The 18,378-nt window shown below is 48.5% G+C and overlaps 1 protein-coding gene across 1 annotated transcript in view; it reads right to left on the reverse strand.

The window, feature by feature from the left end:
• LOC119403365 (phospholipid-transporting ATPase ABCA1) overlaps window positions 1-18,378 on the reverse strand; it is a 73,136-nt gene that overhangs the window by 53,492 nt on the left and 1,266 nt on the right. The window contains exon 2 of the mRNA XM_049418296.1: window positions 5,677-5,922. Within this exon, the coding sequence (XP_049274253.1) occupies window positions 5,677-5,922 (246 nt within the window). The remainder of the gene's footprint in view (window positions 1-5,676; window positions 5,923-18,378) is intronic.

Raw genomic sequence — 18,378 nt, forward strand, 5'->3', positions numbered from 1 at the left:
CGTCAACGGATGCATACGGTAGCTAGCGTCTCCTCCGGTCAAGACAAGACGCTTAGCGTCTACAGCTGCTGCTATGAACTCCCGCTCTCTTTCGATCCTCGTTCAGGGTGGACAAGTAGACGCACACGAATGTTTACCATATGCTCAGAGGACAGGGGAGGGGTGTCTTAGGCCGGAATATTTCTGCATTTATTAGGCACACACTAACACCCGCCTTGTCTTCTCCACATCCACTCAATACGCACCATTACGATGGAATATGTTCCATCGTATTGGCGCATTGCGCAAATGGGTGATTGGCCCTCTTTCAAATGGGCATTAGGATATCGTATGCTGTTTATAGTTAGTAGATTATAACGATTATATTCAATGTTTTGTTTAAACATCTTATGTGATCATACTAGTGATGCAGAAATTTGGATGGTACTATCGATGCTATCGATAGCTGAGTCACTCTAGAACTATCGACGGTAAACAATACTATCGATAGCGCTATCCATAGTAGATTTGACGGCGTATTATCGATAGTATAAAATCAACAGCGCGAACTCATTGCAGCATAAAGTTGGTTCCCCACGCGCGTGGCACATAGCGGAGCCGGTGTAGCAGGCAGAAAGTTAAGAAAGTTGATATGCTTTTGTTCTTCACCAGAGTGCTTCGCTGACAAATGATCATAAAGTCAGACTGTTCAGCTGTATCGGAAAGGAAGCCGTTGCATGTGGTGGACCTGCACGGCTTCAAATGTAAATTGCCTTTAATGATTTCAAAATAAAAAAATATCAAGAACTAAGTTTGTTAATTGTAAGGTGTAACTGGTTGCTTTTGGATATGAATTTATTGATGGACATTTTCCGCCATTTTTACTGCTAAAATAATTTATTTCTCTCACCGAAAACTGCTCATAAATTAAGCGAAGCTGATAGTATGCTATCGCAAATATTTTGGCAACATGGCCGGCCAGCAACATCATCATTATTAACGACAATATCGCTAGTATTGTGACGTGATTGTGACGGTTAAGAATGCTATAGCAAGACTGGCATATACGGAGCTCTTTTTTTGGTAGAATTTGTGCCTAGAAAATGAAAACTACAAATGCAAGCGATACATGCTGCGCACGGACAGCGGCGAGAACAGTCATCGGCCGTCGAGTGCATCAGTCATCAACTTCCAGCGTCGGATACATCAGTCATCGAAATTTCAAGCGTTATCGCTGGTGCTCGCGTAAGCTCTCGAATAAACTTGACTATTCGCGTGCGGCGCGTACTCTTAACAGTGTGATCTCAAACAATCGTGAAGCGTCATTTCGGCGCGGTCTGTGTCAAACGTTTCTGACAGCCTTTGTGGGTGAAACCCGAATACATCAAAAGAAAGGAATAAACACGCGTGGCAGTAATATCTCTAGCAATAGTTACAATAATTTCTCCCAATTGCGCTATCGGTAGTTTGGGGATAGCACTATCGATAGTCTGTTTACACTATCGATAGTTTCAAAAAAACTATCGATGCTATTGATAGTCAGTTTACCGATATTTCTGCATCACTAGATCATACTCGATCAAAATTATTCAAAAGAATCTGGCCTCCTATTTGGAGACGTAGTAGCTCAAATTGATCTGACGAACTAACACCGCTGACGTTGTCAAAGGATGCTCAAGAAATGATTCTGCTTTTTGAATTGTCCTATTCTAATAATGGGCTGGGCCCGGAGCTAACTCCCTTACAACTTCATCTCTGCAGCTTCTTGTACCAGATTATCAAGCTCAACTTACGGACGATGCGCCCATCGTAATGCAGACACAAAGCATACACTTATGTGGTGAACAAAACGGCTGAAATGTCGCCCATAATTTGTAACACGTGAATATGCATGCGCGTAATTATTGACCCAGGTTTTGTAGCTCATCTGAGAAAAAACTCTTAAACGGGGCTAGGCTAGAAATAATGTCACTTTAATTCCTAATAGGCTTGAACTTTCTGCTCTGCAGATTTAGTTAAAGTAACACTACATATTACGTGCACTAGCAAGTGCATTCACTTGATCGGAATTTCTCGGCCACGTATGTCGTCTAATATGAAGCCGCTTGGGGCTCAGCGGCTTCTCTGCGAGTATGTAACACCCAATAAGTGAAATGCCATTTCGTGCCAACTCACGGAAACACGTCGTTCATGTCGCAATGAGAAGCTAGAGGCTTAAAAGACAAAATACGACTGAACACTTCTATTGGAGCACTCACATTGTAATCCATTTTCACATCTGGAAATTCCATGCTTTGTAGTTTTAAGTGTTCCTGCTGTATCACATGTTGGAAAGTCGTGGCTTGTACTGAAAGAAGAAACAATATTTCGAGACTATTGCGTATATAATAATAACAGAAGTTCTAAGACAACATAGCAAATTAGGAAGCGTAATGTAGCATTTGAATGATGCATATCAACAGTCCACTTAACAGGATATCAGTTCATTTGTTAGTCGATGGCCAGTTTCCTATGTTTGGCTCAGTAAAACGGAACTTGTTGCGGCTCTTCAGAGCCTCACAAATGACGCCAGTAGATTCTAAGTCTTTCTTGTTTGTAAGCTTTATATCCAAGACCTAACTGTAAGGTTTATATCCAAGCGCATACGAAAAAACAAGGAGTCCTTTCGCGGAGTTTCCTGACCGGCGAAGCGAATCTGTCATTTTAAAGATATCGAGCGCAGATGGTGAACACGCTGACCACTAAGCCATAATTTCAAATAGTTCTCAAGTGCGAACGCGTCATTTATGCTTGCCGTATCTGACGGGAATGGTACCGTCATCTAGGTAGAGTGCAGCGAAACACAACGCCGAAGCGCGGTGCGTAGCGTAGCGACACGGCAGCCGAAATTACCGTATTGGACAATGGACACGCGAGAGCGGAAAGCACATCGCTTTAAAGCGTACGAAACGCACACTACAAATTTTGCGCTTCGTATACGGAGCTCTGGGCGCGTCGCAGCATAACCGCTTCTTAGAGATGCTGTGGAGTGAGACCAAATTCTCGTCGGGAAGGTTGCATTGGGGTGAAATGCTGGACGACTTAATTGTGGACTGAGTGATTCACCTTGGCTTACAGCCTGACCAGTGCGGACGAAGAAGAGAACACGCGACACAGCATTCCATCTCAATGTGTCATGTGTTCCCTTCTTTTTTTCTTTTGTGTTGGTCGCGTTGTTAGCCACGATGGCAGTGTGACTGAACGTGGGTGTACCCTCGTCAAAAATTTTCATGTCGGGCGACGGTAACAAACATTTGTGAATAGTATTTTCAACGTGCCACATAGCTGCAACTAATTCTAAGCAGATCAGTTTCACCTTCGTGTCATGGACGACTCTTATGAAAGCGGGATCAACCATCACGCTTTTCTATAACCTAATACAGCGTAAGCGACTAACCAGTGGTGAAGTGTGCGATTTCGAGGTCGTATCATCGCTACCTTCGTATTTAATAAGACAGCAACCACAAAACATCATCCGTCAAGCAGTCGCATATGTATACAATGGTCGCATGTCTAGTATTCCAACCAAATTTCTGTAGCGTTGCTCATTATATGAGCCGTTTAAGCCTCTGTTTAGTTACAAGCTTGTAACAAACACATGAGGGCCTTCCGCTAACGGCGCCGCTCACTTACCCAAAGCGTCATCTGCTTTCGAAGAACCGAGGGGAAAGTCATTTTTCTCCTCGAACATCATGGCGACGGGAGCGAACAGGCGCAATACGATGCCAGCCGATTCACTCGTTTTGTTCAGTGCCAGGCAGAGTGGCTCCCGTCTATCCCCGAATGTTTTGGTATTGTTCAGTATGCGCTTGCATTCTTGTACGACAGCGTCCGTGTCATTCAAGGGGACCAGTTTAGCCTTTCTTGTATATATTCGCAAAAATGTCGGGACCCTTGGGTTTTTCATCGGGCTCGGCAGCATTGAATGTTTCTTCGTCAAGACGTCCTGCTGGGTTTTATACAAGTGCGAACGTAACTGCTTGCGTTCGCGCCCTGCAAGGAACGGGAAAGATAGGAATGAATCAACTTTTACTAAAGAATTGCCACAGATGCAACACGCTTTTTCAAATCCTGTCCGACGTAATTATGACGTTAAACGGTTGCGCTCATTGGTTCATACTCTTAAGAGAGTGCGTATTTGGGACACAACGAGCCCTTCCGGTTAAGCAAGCCAGATGCTGGGGCCCCCAGTACAGGGCACGCATGAGCTAGTTAGAAATACTGCGGCCATTTCAGACCGACCAAGACGTGGAAAAGTTACCTTATACTTTTGGAGATGAAAAATTCGTGAGCACGAGGTGTCTCCGGAGCCGACGTTCCGACAAACCGAACTTGTCTTCATCAAGGCTGCAAATTGCAGCGGTGAAGAAGTTGCAGCCTTGAACAAGACAAGTACGCTTGTCGAAACGTCGGTACCAGCGACACCCGGTGTTCACGAATTTTTCGTCTCTACAAGCTGCCTTCTTCCCCTGACTTCTGCATTATACTTTTTGGACACATCATGCAAATAAAATACCAGTCGTGGTAGAATGACGGAGAAAGTGGTATTCTGCTCTGCATCGGCGAAGACAATCCGATTATTCGCCAAGGGAGCTGCGTTTTAATTGCTGCGACCTGCAAAAACACCTGCACAAGTGGGAAGCAAAACGCCGCTTGGAAAAATTCTGGAAAGGTCAAAAGCATAACCGGCATCTACGAGAGAGAATCGTCGCGCTTGACAGAGACATGCAAGACCACACAAATAGGCTGTCACAACATCAGTGCGCAGGCATGTGCACCTTATGTCAGGGGCGTAGCCACAAATTGTTTTTTCGAGGAGGAGGGGTGCCTGATTGATCTGAAATGGAGGTCGGGCAGGCAGATGTGACTGACTGTCATTTTGTGCTCTCTATGCCATGGCGAAATAGAAAAAGGTAAGGCACTACGTAGCCAGTGCCTTATGTTACAGGCAGTTCGGAATGTCCAAAATTTCGAACGTACTGCCAGGCCTCCTCGAGCCAGAAGGCACCAAAGCAACACATACACAAAACCTGCAACGGATACTGCAAAGCTGCGCATGTAGATAGAGAGAGCTCCTATGCAAACGCTACGCCAGACATACTTAGGAGATGCAACAAAGATAATATCGACATTGACGTATCCATAGCGGAGGCAGAGATTTGATACGAACTCGGACGACTCAATCCGAAGTCCGCCTCGTGTCCCAACATACTATAGAGCACCATAAAATAAAATAGAAATGATTCGCATGAAATGTGAATTTGATAGCGTTATCTGTCGCTGAGTATCACCTGAAGTGCTTTGCCTGCCGGAGAGTACAAAAGCGAGTGCAAGCGGCTAAAGAGCGACCACGGCAAGCTGCCCTGGTCACAGCGCCGTCTGTAGCGAAATCCACCACAAGGCAAAGCCAAATCCCGTGGACTGCCATTCATCACAGTGGCCTGTTGCAGTGGTGGTGCGCTGGTGAACGCGCCTCGCCTGCGGAGTACAAGGTCCGGTGACGAAGCAAGGGTTCCAATCCTAAACATTTCCATAAGAAGGGGGGACGTAATTTTTGGTACGCTTTTCTGCTACAGCTTCCGATCGATGTAATCAACGTTGTACAACAAGCCAAACAATATGTTCTTGCATAAAAATCCAGCGCCACTTACCCATCACTTGAGAAGTCACGAGACGAAAGATCTCGTCGGCCACAGCATCCATGAGCTTCTCGTTGTAGTCACTTTTAGGTGCATACACAATATCCGTCACCTTAGACGGGGCCGTCAAGGCGGAACTTGCGTCCTTCTCATCAGAATCCTTGCTGAGCGGTTCAGGCTTTTCTTGAACATAAGTCAATGCGTAGAAAAAGCCAGCGATGATCACCATCTCCATTAGTGTGCTGATCCCGTGGCGGCGCATGCCCTGCACGTACAGCGTGCGCCACAGAAGGTCACCACGTTGCCAATCATTGGAAACGTCTGTTTCTGGACCGAGCACGGGTTTCCACAGTCGCTGGTGATCAGGATCGCTTACAGGGTCTCACAGTTCGGTTCTCTGGAAGGCACACAAAAGGTTGTTCGTAACCACATCCACACGCACAGATATCAGCACATCGTCGGATAACAGTGGAAGGTGTGTCTCTTAAAATGCGTCTGTTGTGTCTATAAATAGAAACCGTCATCTGGGTTTGTTACTATTCCTTTCATAAAAAGCGTGCTCACTTTCTTATAATCATGATGATGTCGCACTCACAGCACGCAATCTTTTTGTTTCCTTGAAGTGCCCGATGGGCACCGTTACAGCATGGAAAGACACGCTAGACAGGTGGCCATTATTGCGGTTTGACTAAAGTGCGCCGCAAGTCTCACAACGGTGTTTATCATGGAAGTGCATGTCCAAAATTTTCTGATGTCATTTCCGTCAAGGAAATGACTCAAGTAGCCGGACGTGCCACCAGGCTACGCAACAAAAGCTAGCGAGAAAAACATTTCTTGTGGGGCACCTAATACGAGGGTATCGAGACTCGAGCAGCTCTGTCCTCGAGCATTGACGCAGCATATCCTAACCGCTAAGCCACGAACGCTGTCTCACCAGGCAAGCGACTACCGTGCTCGCCCTTTCCATGTAAAGCCCCTTAATCTGGGAAACCAGTGAAATTCTCCTCCCACCGTGCGTTTATCTCCTCGACTCTCCTCGGATTGCGCTGCGCACGACATGTTGAACCTTCCAGTGGCGAAGCGCAAGTGACACAGCTGGGGTGAAGGAGCGATGCGTTCGTTCCTCGGTTTCGCACGCTACGCATCTTCCCTTTAACCCGGCTGTGGTAATGGCAGCGTCAATAACACCTGGAAAGTTCATGGCGGCAGGAAAAAAAGTAAGAATATAGCCAAAACAAGTTTGCTGACGTTTTCGCGACGTCGGGGTCATCTGACGAGGCGTTATCGGGAGGCGAAAGAAGGGACCAAGCAGTGGGAGCAAATCTCATGCAGGAAACTGACGTGACAAACTTTGAAAAAAGCCACGCCGCAGCAGAATATGGTCCGGAAACACTTGTAAGCCGCCTCAAGTACCCTCTTTGCACGCTTATTCTTTGCGTTTGTTGAGTAGTGCTATTCCGTTTCTTTCTTAAACTCAAAAGAAGTGCAACAAACTGGTTCGCTTGTCGTCGAGAAGCAACGCCTGAGTGACTATAGTTTTAAGCTGTACAGTGCAAGAAAAAAATTGCAGTGCCTTAGCTCGGCTATGCCAGGATATACGCAGCGTTAGCAAAGGTTCAGCTGATTATTCTTAGCTTTCCAGATTGTGTAGGATTATTAGCTTTCTTCTGTTCATTCTTCGTACGCTGAACCGCTAAGTGCAAGGCAAATGCTTCGGGATCCGATGAGATAAGCTTCTCGGCTCTTCTGCGCCGTTGAGCAGCATTTGCGCTCTTTCTCCATGGCGTTACCCACCTGAAAACGCCAGTCAGAGGCGCTATCAAGCGGCTCCAACACAGTGTCACACGGCGACTGCACAGCGAAGGCGAATATCTGCGCGCGCGGTGGCGCCAATACGTCTGCCAAGGCTACGACGTCACTCCTCTGGAAAGCGCAGACCGGCGGCGGCGAGTCGCGCGCGGCGGTGGCGGAGTCTACGCGCTGCCGACGCCAGTTTGTATGCCGCGGCTACGACGCCATTCCTCCCGAACGCGCAGACGAGCAGCGGCAAGCCGCGCGCGGCGGTGGCGGAGAGCGCGTGAGATGCCGGATCCGGTGAGCCAGCTGTGTGACATCACTGATCCTCGCGCATGCGCAGGACGGCTCAGGACGATCTACGTGAAGTCGGCTCTTGCTAGGCAAGTGTAGCTAACGTTACAAAAGTGGAAATTATGGTTTCCTTGGATACAGCGCGACAGAAACAGGTCAGAACTACACACCAGGCGCAAATAATAAGCGGTCCATTCGGTTATTACTCACGACTGGCCGCCTTTCCTGACCTTATTCATCTGCGACGCGCCTTTTTTTTCAAAAATCGTAAGCGTGAGCTTCTGGTGTGACGAAGATGGACTTCCTGCGCACCCGGCCTGCTCAGTTTCGGTTTGGCCTAGATCGGGGCCTCGAATTTCCATTATTATTTTCTCAAATTTCATGAAACTACGGCATTTATTAAAAGGCATTTCATAAGTTGTCACGTCCTGCAACAATTCCATAGAAACAGCGGCCCTCAAGCTAAGACCTAAAAAGCCAATGATCTTTTGTAATTGTTCTGTTGACTGTAACGTGAGGTGCGACAAAATTTCTCCGCCTAGGCGTACAGTTAATTTCCGAAGACAACAGCGACCTGACTGTCGAAGCATTGTATAAAAACATTGTGTAATAAAACACCCGGTATATACTCTTTAGGTGTGTACACTTGTCGGCTTCTCCGCAAGGCGCGTTCAAACAGAAAACTTGGACCATCTCCCCGAAGGGAACCCTGACGGGATGCGAAGCAGCAGCGGTGCGCACGGCGTTGACCCGGTTGAAACGGGCGTCGACGCGGGTTCTGGAAGAACCGTTTGAAGCGAAACTCGGTGTAGCGTTTACTCGAATAAACGTTTGTTTGAAACGCAAAAACACGGGAGGCGGGTTGGGTTTCGTGTAAGTTTCATTAAAGCGTTTGGCAAGGCTTCGTAGTCGTTGTTTCTTCAGAGTCGAGACACGGGCGCTGGACCGGAGCAGGCGCGCGTTTCGCCTTGACTACCACGGGTGAAGCGAGAGAGAAGTGACAGGTATAGAGGTGTTGCGAGCGGGCGGAGAAGCCGGCAGCTGCGGGCGCTACGGCGAGCATGCTGCGGGTGAGGGAGATAGTGACGTCAGCGCGCAGCTGCGAGGGGAGCGTGCGAGGGGAGCGTGACGTGAACTGTGGCGTGAAAGCTGTGGCGTGACCTACTTGGCAACGCTAAAACACCTACGGCGAGGAGAACGCGTTGCGGCGCATTCGTACGGACGCACGTAACGTACGGCGTTACACACGTGAGTCAAAGAGCTGCTCCGCATCTAATAAAGTGACAAGGCGCATCTGTTGGTCCGGTGACAGCTGCAGATATCTTTTGGCGGGACGACGCACATAAAAACACAATGCTGTCTGCGCCGGTGTTAGAGCAGCGCCTCCTCTCTTTTTTCAATGCCAGCCAGATGAGCCCCCTCCACACGCTCACCACCCTTTCCTCTGGCCTTCTCTACTCTCCCCCGTCGGCTAGCCTTAGCGCGTGATTTGCGTTCATGGTAAACAGACAGACAGACAAACAGAGAGAGAACTTCATTCAGGTCCTGAGGAACTGCGTTGTAACGCCCCTTTCAGGGGGAATCAGTAGCAGTCGCCGGCCGCTCCCACGTAGGGACTGGAAGACCGTGGCCCTGCGCCCTCCCGCAGGCCCTCTGGACAGCCTGAAGTTGAACCAAGAGGTCGCCGCTGTTAAGGGCTTCCTCCCAGTCCTTCTGAGAGCACCCTTTATGTGGTGCCTCTCAACGGGAGGCAAATGGCGTAATTTTTGTTCAGTTGTGTTCAGATCCGTAGGGCGGTGTCCTGGATCTCTGTTCGTCTCTGTTCATGGCGGTATGCGGGTTACCAACGGGAACGCGTCCCTGCAACGCTGCTGCATGCGCTGCCTTTAGGTGGTGCCATACGAGCGCCGTAAGGCGGTGGCAGCGGCATTCCTTTTAGCCAAACAGGAAGGAGCACGAAGGAACAAATCTGACATACGCATGATATTGGAGAGGGACAGCAGGGCTATCGAATCTGCATGGCAACGTTCTCAGACGCATGTATAACGCAAGCATTCATACCATTTAGGTGGCGTCGCACCGCGATTACTCCCTGAACTAAGGCGGTCCAACGGTTCCCGTTGAGCAGCGAGCACTTGCACTGGCATTGAAAAAAAAGGCGGCATTGGTTAGAGCAACCGACGTGGTCGGCGACAACGGCGACGTACACCGCACGATGCATTTCTGCTTATTTGCTTACTACAAACGCGGCAGGCGATTTCAAGTTTAGTTGGCGCGTTCGCTGACTATGAAAATCAGATTCATTGCGAAACGTCGCTTGTTGCTGGAACGCGTTCATGTCTTTGCGTCATCCCGCCGACTGGCATCCGCTGCCGTCAGCGGCCAGATAAAGATCGACGTGGCGTTGCGTATTCCAGTGTCTCGACGCGAATAGAAAGCCACCCAAGCGCAACAGCAAAAAAATGAAGGACACTTTGTAAATTCCGAAGTATATTCGCGAAAACCTGTGGCCATTCGACTGACTATGCCATGGTATAGGGGGAATCCACAATATTGGGGCGCTTCTCCAAACCACTTGCCGTGAAATACTCACCGGGACACTTGCGAGCCATCCGACTAACTGAACTGCTGCAACGAGACGTCTAAGGAAGGAGCGTTGCCGCGTTCTTCGCTGGCCATGACGAGATTGCTGAGAGAGTATGAGAAGGCACGGACGGACACCGCCTCTGGACACCGCCGCGGCGTTGCGCAAGAGTTGCGCAACGCGCGTTGGATGGAGCAATGCGCTATTGTTGCTATGTGCCGCTGTGTCATCACTTGATTGCTTAAAGAGCGTTACTTTCAGAGGTCACAGCTGGCACCATGCCAAGGCACGGACTGGATACTGGATACCGGCGATTATGAGATATTAAACGTTCTCGCCTTAAAATGTCCTCGCGTAATGTTTCGGCAGACAGTAATAACGTCACATGATACAGTCTCTTCGAAATGTCAGCTGATGAGCGCGAGCGCTTTGCGGCAACACCGTAAATGCGCAAAGCGTCTGCTAGTTCGGCCATGCGTAGTGGGAGACACGGTCGACAGAAGAGAGCGAACGTCGGCGCAGAACGAGGAGACAGGAGTTGGCGTTTCTTTTATTTCATTCAGGAGATTTAGGTCGCTGTAGTTGCAGGGCCACGAACACCTGAAGGGGTCATACCGATTCGATACATAGGAATCGGTATAACACGAAAGTGAAACATGTATTCACAGGGGCAGTTGAACGTTTATTCCACATTGTTTCGCCACAAGGGTGAAGGAATAAATGCTGTAGCAACCAATTGTAATGTCACGCGAAAACAGCAAGCAGCTCGAAACTTGCAGCGCACTCTAAGGCAGGAAAGACGCACGAAAAGAACATACACACGACGAGCGCTCGATCTAACAACTGTCACAATTGTTACTTCTCTGTTAGCAGCGTGCTGCTTTCGGGAGTGCGGCCGCTGTACCGAGCGAAGCGACCTTCGTGCTCTGTGTAACGTCAACGAAAAGTTGCGGTGAAAGCACTAGACGTATAAAGCGCCCCGATCACGAGATAAGCGCGAGCGCACGAGACACACCCCCTGTAGAGGCGCGCTGGCATGGCAGCACAAGCGCGCCCTGCGCGCTCTTCGCGACATCGCTAGTGATAACAAGAAAACGCTGAAGTCACCGAGCTCTGAGGACCGCCAATGGTAAATGGTGTATATAAATAGCTCTATTAACTTGAGGAGCGTCCGCTATGTATGTACGTAGGCAATAGAAAACAAAAAGCTCTGTGGCCAAGTGGTTTCGCGCTGCGCGCTTCGGAGCGAAGGGTCGTAGGTTCGGTACCCGGCAACGGAACTTTTCGTTCTAGTTTTTTTTTCTTTGCCATCTTTTAGTGTATAATTTACAATGGCATATCCGCCACGGAAATACGTCAGTGGAGCCGTGGTGGAACTCGGCATAAAACTATTTCGTCCTAAAAAAAGTAAAAGTACAGCAAAAACAAGTTTCATGGTGTTTTCGTGACATCGGGGTCACGTCACGTGGTGTTTGCGCAAGCCGCAGGCCAATCAGTGGCCTGGTGGCGCCGGCGCGGCGAAAGAGGGGAGCAAACAGAGGAGGTTGGCGGCGCTTGAGGATGTCGCGGCCCCCAGGTAGTCGAGATCTCCGGAGTCCTCCACTACGGCGTCTCTCATAATCATATCGTGGCTTTGGGACGTTAAACCCCAACAATTATTATTATATTATTAGAGAGCTTGAGAATTGGAGCCCCAGGAAGCTTGCGAGCCGCCAGAGCGCATGCGCAGAACCCAAGCCACTCTTGGGCTCTTGCGCTTGCGTTGACCCAAGACGCAAAAGTGGAAAACTAGCGTGGGGCCCCAAGGCGTCTTGGGTCACCCGCGAGAAGACGCAGACGCAGCGCGGGCGACGGCGCAGTATGGCCCGCGTCTCGCATGATTTTAAATTGCGTCACGCGTGGCAACCCGTGCGCTTGAGCCAACGCAGCCTGCGTTGGCCCAATTCTCAAACTCTGCTGATCATCGGACCGCAAGAGCAGGCTGCCCAACGCAGCTTGGGGGCCCAGCGTCTTGGGTCCCCAATTCTCAAACTCTCTATTAAAGAGTTTGAGAATTGGGGCCCCAAGAAGCTTGGTAACCCAAGAATTTTGCGAGCCGGCAGGGCGCATGCGCACAACCCAAGCCACTCTTGGGCTCTTGCGCTTGCGTTGTCCCCACGCCCCAAAACCGAAAATTAACGTGGGTCCCCGAGGCGTCTTGGGTCGCCAGCGAGACGAAGTGTACGCAGCGCGAGCTACGACGCAGTATGGCCTGTGGCCTGCGTCTCGAGTAATATTAATTTCGCCACGTGTGGCACCCCGACCGTTTGTCCCAGAGCAGCCTGCGTTTGACCCAAGTCTCAAACTCTGCTCATCCTGAGAACGCAAGAGCAGCCTACAAACGCAGCTTGGGGACCCAGTGTCTTGTGTCCCCAATTCTCAGACTGTCTATTAGAGAGTTTGAGAATTGGAGAACCAAGACGATGGGCCCCCAAGCTGCTTTGGGCAGCCTGCTCTTGCGTTCGGATGATCAGCAGAGTTTGAGAATTGGGCCAACGCAGGCTGCGTTGGGTCAAGTGCACGAGGCGCTACGCGTGACGAAATTTAAAGTCATGCGAGACGTGGGCCATACTGCGCCGTTGCCCGCGCTGCGTCTGTGTGTGTTCTCGCTGGGGACCCAAGACGCCTTGGGGCCCCACGCTAGTTTTCCACTTTTGCGTCTTGGGTCAACGCAAACGCAAGAGCCCAAGAGTGGCTTGGGTTCTGCGCATGCGCCCTCGCTGTTCGCAAGCTTTTTGGGTCCCCAAACTCCTTGGGGCCTCAATTCTCAAACTCTCTATTATGTCGCCTCATGGATACGAGCGTTTCGGTGCTTTTTTATTCGCCTCGTGTGCCACAGATGGCGGCTCTACAAACGGCATTCCGCTGACGCGAAGGCGGTGATTCGGCTTTTGCCGTCAGCTAGGTACTGCCAAGAACACCAGCACTTTCGTTATGGTTCGCTCGCGTCACACGGCGTTCCTAGATTACTAGCTGTATTTCCTCCTAATGATAGTTCTTAACAGAAAGTTAAGGAACGTCAATATTTAACGTATATTCTATATTCCTACAGCTATCGCGGTAAGGATCACACCCCTAGTTCGTAACAGTGCTCTCTGGGCAGGATGGCGTTGGAATAGCTTAAAAAAAAGCGCGAACCTACCGGCAATCGAAGTAAAGATAGTCTACGCTTCTTTGAAAGCGAAGCGCGATCAATAAAAGTTAGCCTTGTGTAAACAGACTTGAGTTGAACGAAAATTCATACTCCAACCAATCGTAGTAATGTGGACCTATCTGTGTACACAAAACGTTTGACGACAAAATAAGATTGATAACTTCATTGACCAGCGTGTTATTACGGACAAGAAGTGTAGATTGGGCGAGTTAGATGCACATTAAAACTTATTACATGTACCATCGGCTCCGAATGAAACGCCAGCAGTGGTACGCGTGGTACAGTTTGCACACTTATGATTAGACATACGCTCATGTGGTTTGCCTCTAGTGAGCCATACTCATGATTTCGATCAGGCAGTGCTGTCTAATCGGGTGTGTGGTCCTGTCAATGGTGATAACAGGATAGCGCGCTATACAGTTCCTAATGCTTGGGGAATGCGCCCCACTGTTCGTGCTTCATTTGACACCAATAGTACAGCTTGGTAAATAGTAAGAAAAATCGGAGAATATGTCCAGGAAGTGGAGAAAGAGAGGTCTTTGCCACCATTCTTTTGGCCCCTTTGGCTGGTTATTGCCATTTTTTACCGCGCTGAAACAAGACTGAATATTTTAGGTGAAAGCCTTAGATTCCTCACCAAACGCGAAAATTGACCGTCGGCGTCCCGCGTCGGCAGCGTCAACACGAGTGATGCAAGAAATAATCATATGGTGACGTCAACTTATGACGTCATCATGATATCACAGACTGCAAAAATTCTGATGTCATAACGTCACGTCACATGATGACGTCATCCGATATCGTCGCTTTGCACCGCGTCCGTGATCGGTGGGCCGATCACGGAGGTAATGCGAAATCAGGTGATGTGCATACAGCTTGCAATGGCTCCTATTTTTGAGGCAGTGCAAAACCACGTTACGTCCAGCAAGCATTCTGAGGGGTGCGGTGAATGAACAATGCATCGACTGAAGAAAAATAAGAAGATGGCCTTCGCCTTCGACTCATCTTAGGCAATTGCATCAGGGACCGTGTGAGTCTTTAGTTGAATGATCGCGCCACGCCCTTTCAAGAGTCGACCGTTGAGAGTGATTTACACTATTTCATTGCAAATACGTCTTATTACGACTTTCCGATGCGAAAGCTTTTGTATTTATCTCAGTATCTTTTCACTAATTATTTTATGATACTTTCTGAAGACCATGAACGCACCATAAATCGTCGATTTATTACCGCAGGGATTAAAACATTATGCATAAAAAAACTCCGCACAATCTACCAATATTTCATATCACCGTCTTGCATCCCCTTTTGACTCGTGCTCTCAAACTTATTAAATGCAAGGCATTTCTTAGCGAAACTTTGGCACTTTGAGCGCTTCTATCTATCTATCTATCTATCTATCTATCTATCTATCTATCTATCTATCTATCTATCTATCTATCTATCTATCTATCTATCTATCTATCTATCTATCTATCTATCTATCTATCTATCTATCTACAGCAAGGTGTGCGACCCCTGCTAGCCTCCTCTCATGGTTGCCTCCTTATTTGGTGTACACCAAAATTGGCGTGGGAGGGTTACAGTATTTGACGAACATGACTGTCGGGTTGTGACATGAATAACGTGAAAATCCTGTCGAGTACTTCATCAAAACCTTTTCTCAAGACATGTGTGGCAGGTACCCGTTTACCACGAGCCGTGGCGCATGGATATGCGCCACTGGTTATTGGCAGTTTATATAGCTACTCAGCCATGGCGAGGACAGACATCGGTAATTTAAATGCGAGAGCGTTAAGCAAAACCGATATCGGCGGCGTTGACCCGAACAATGGAAAGAATAAAAATGGGGATCTCCAGCAGGAATCGAGCCTAAGCCTTCAGCGTGACAATCAGGTATTCTACTACAGTGCCACGCCAGGTCTATAAAGTGGTTTGGAAAAACAGCCTATGTAGGTGTAATGTCGGTGCAACGTCAATTGTGGTTCTGGTGCTGGCTATGTAGTTTTACAGGAAAGCATTAAACACTACATAGGTACTCCTACGATACAGGCGTCATATCAGATTACCGTCTGTGAATCCAGTGTTCGCTCAGCTTTTATAGCAGTCTAATAAGCATTACATTTGTATTCCTATGGTTCAGCAAGCTATATTGAAGCATTGCTCGACCACGGAGGAATACATTAACGAAAGTTACGTATGATATTCACATGACTGCACCATGAAGTGCACTTAGTTTCGATAATACTGACGTATGTACTCTAACGTGAGGGCTGACGTTACGTCGCACCAGAAGTTACCCTTAAAACGCCGGTGTTGTCGACGTGCCTAGTAAGCCTACGATGTGCGTAAAGCTATTATGCTTACAAAAATGCGTTGATTCACATCGTAACGCTTGGCTCAAAGCCATAAAATACAGCATAGATATTATCGCTGACGGCGTCGCATGAAACCGATTCCCACAATGCATGGGATCTGCCTGTAAAGATTATTTCATTTACCTGAATGGCATCACATGTCGTTTATCATGGCCTCAAAACTCAGAACAAGGGAACTGAACCGAAGGAACAGGCTTGGCAACCGAAAACGCGCAGCACGCGGTGTACATATGTTACGCTTTAACGAAGGCACGGAAGCCGAAACCCGAACGCTAAAGTCAGTGATCGAACATCGGCCGGAAAGCCATTTTGAGTGCACCACGCCCATAGAACAATCGCGAAAAGAAACCGTCGCCATACATGCAGATGTACACATTGATAGCTAGCAGACGACCCCTGGAGCAATCGACGTTGAACGTGACGGCAACTCCGCTCGATTTCGCTTGGCATTTTGCTTGAACGTTCAGTGCAAATTGCTTTATGAACTTGCCCACTAATGTTTTGATAACTCGAGCAGGACAGACTGGCGGGCAGCGTCGAGCAGCGCTCACGTAGCGAGTTAGCACGCGCGCGAAGCGCGGCACCCGAGTCCTCTCTGACGTCACACGCGAGAGGGCGCCACTCAAAGACCTCGAGGCGTATACCAAGGCCTTTGATTTAATGCGGATCGTGCCACCATCTACTTCTTGTGAAACGATGTAATGCATCATGGCCGTGCCCTCTGCGTTTGACTTCGGCAGCGCGCGCTGCCTGAGCTGATCGCCTAGGCCACGTTATGATATTCCCGAGAGCCAACATATAGCGCAGGTGGTGCGTCTTAGTCGCGTGGATGACCTTCAACTCGATTTTTGTTTTCCGCTTCCGCGTCGGACTAGTGCGGGCCCACACCATACCATGGAATGAGAAATACTGTTTCGGGTTGCTCCTCCCTGATTGGTGAATTCCATGAAATATATTAATTATCAGGTCTGGCGTGCCTAAACACCGGGACACTTGACGGGCAACTACACCTACGCGCACACCATAGCCATCTGCTGTCATTAAAATGCAGCTCCCGCTGTGCCATAGCTGCCGCCGTTACAGAGCTCTGCACAGACACGTACCAGTACGCTGATCTTCGCTCTGATTTCCAATCTGGACATGACCGGGAAAACCTAGAGAGAAATTTTGATGGTCTCACCTCGCAATGCAGAAGGTGCAGCTTGTGTCGAGTCCGTCAACAAAGTGCACATAATGCCTTACGAACGTAGCTTGTGCCTCGCTTCTCCTGCAGAATGACGAACTTAACGGGCTCTCCTTCCAGCTGGCGGTTTCAGCGCAGGCCTGGCGTTTTTTTTTTGTTTTTCGCTTCCGCGTCGGACAGTGCGGGCCCACACCACGGAATGAGAACTGTTTCGGGTTGCTCCTCTTAGATCGCTTCTCACTGTGGGGAACGTAGATCGGTTCTCCTGGGACGTTATGGCGTAGCGGTCTCGCGCTTCTGCCTTTGTCGTCTTCGCACTTTCTGTTCCGTGCGCTCGCAGCTCGTGCTGTGAATGACGATGATGATGCTGTTTCGACGCAGAATCATACCCGCTATTGGGGATTGGCTGAGAAGCGGGCATCTGAACATTTAGGCTGCAAATGAAGTGTTCGTAATGACAAAAAAAAAAGAAAATATGCAAAGGATTAACTGCAAGCACTGTTCGATTGCACGGATTTAATAATTCTAATTTGCTTTTCTCGGTGACACGTACACACTATGATGTAGAGACCGCGAGCTGGACGGTGGCCTTGAAAAAGTGTCACTGTGAGTATTAACATAGATGATAACGACATGTAAATGTCACTGATAAAAAATCTTTTAAATAGGCGGCAATACTATCTGATAATAATTAGTATGTCTTCCTTAGAGCTGTTGAACACTGATTAGATAAGAATTACTGCTGCGGGAATACCACACTTCGGCGTCTAAAGGCGCCAGAAGAAGAGACGCAAAACGGAGAATACATTTCAAGAGCGTGTTGTTGACGTTGTTGTTCCTAAGACACTTGGCGCAACCGACTCCGGAGGATAGGTCATGCGTCGTATGGTGCCTTGCTTAAGAAACTAGTTGCCTTGCTGAAGGCAAGAGTTTACAAACGAATCCCTATTTCAACCAACCTTCTCTTTTTCGTCGTTGCCGAAGTCATTCAATCCACGAGAACTGGCCGCGGTGGTTTAAACAATTGACAACTGCAAGAGAAGTGATACATAACTGCCGTGTTAGAATAAACAATATCCTGATGCAATCATATTTAAAATATAGTTTCAGTTGAGTTACCTTTTCCTAGCTTCAAATACTCTACGCTTTTTTCCATTGAACTGCGAGCCCTAAATAACCTGTTATTCCACTGCACCTTTCCTATTACGTAGACATAGAACCGAATGGTGACAATAAAAGTAATTCTTGTATCAAATATTCTGGTCACTTCGTATAAATGTCGCCACCGTTAACCT

This window comes from Rhipicephalus sanguineus, chromosome 8 (genome assembly GCF_013339695.2).
Source record: "Rhipicephalus sanguineus isolate Rsan-2018 chromosome 8, BIME_Rsan_1.4, whole genome shotgun sequence".
In the NCBI taxonomy this organism is placed as follows: domain Eukaryota; kingdom Metazoa; phylum Arthropoda; class Arachnida; order Ixodida; family Ixodidae; genus Rhipicephalus; species Rhipicephalus sanguineus.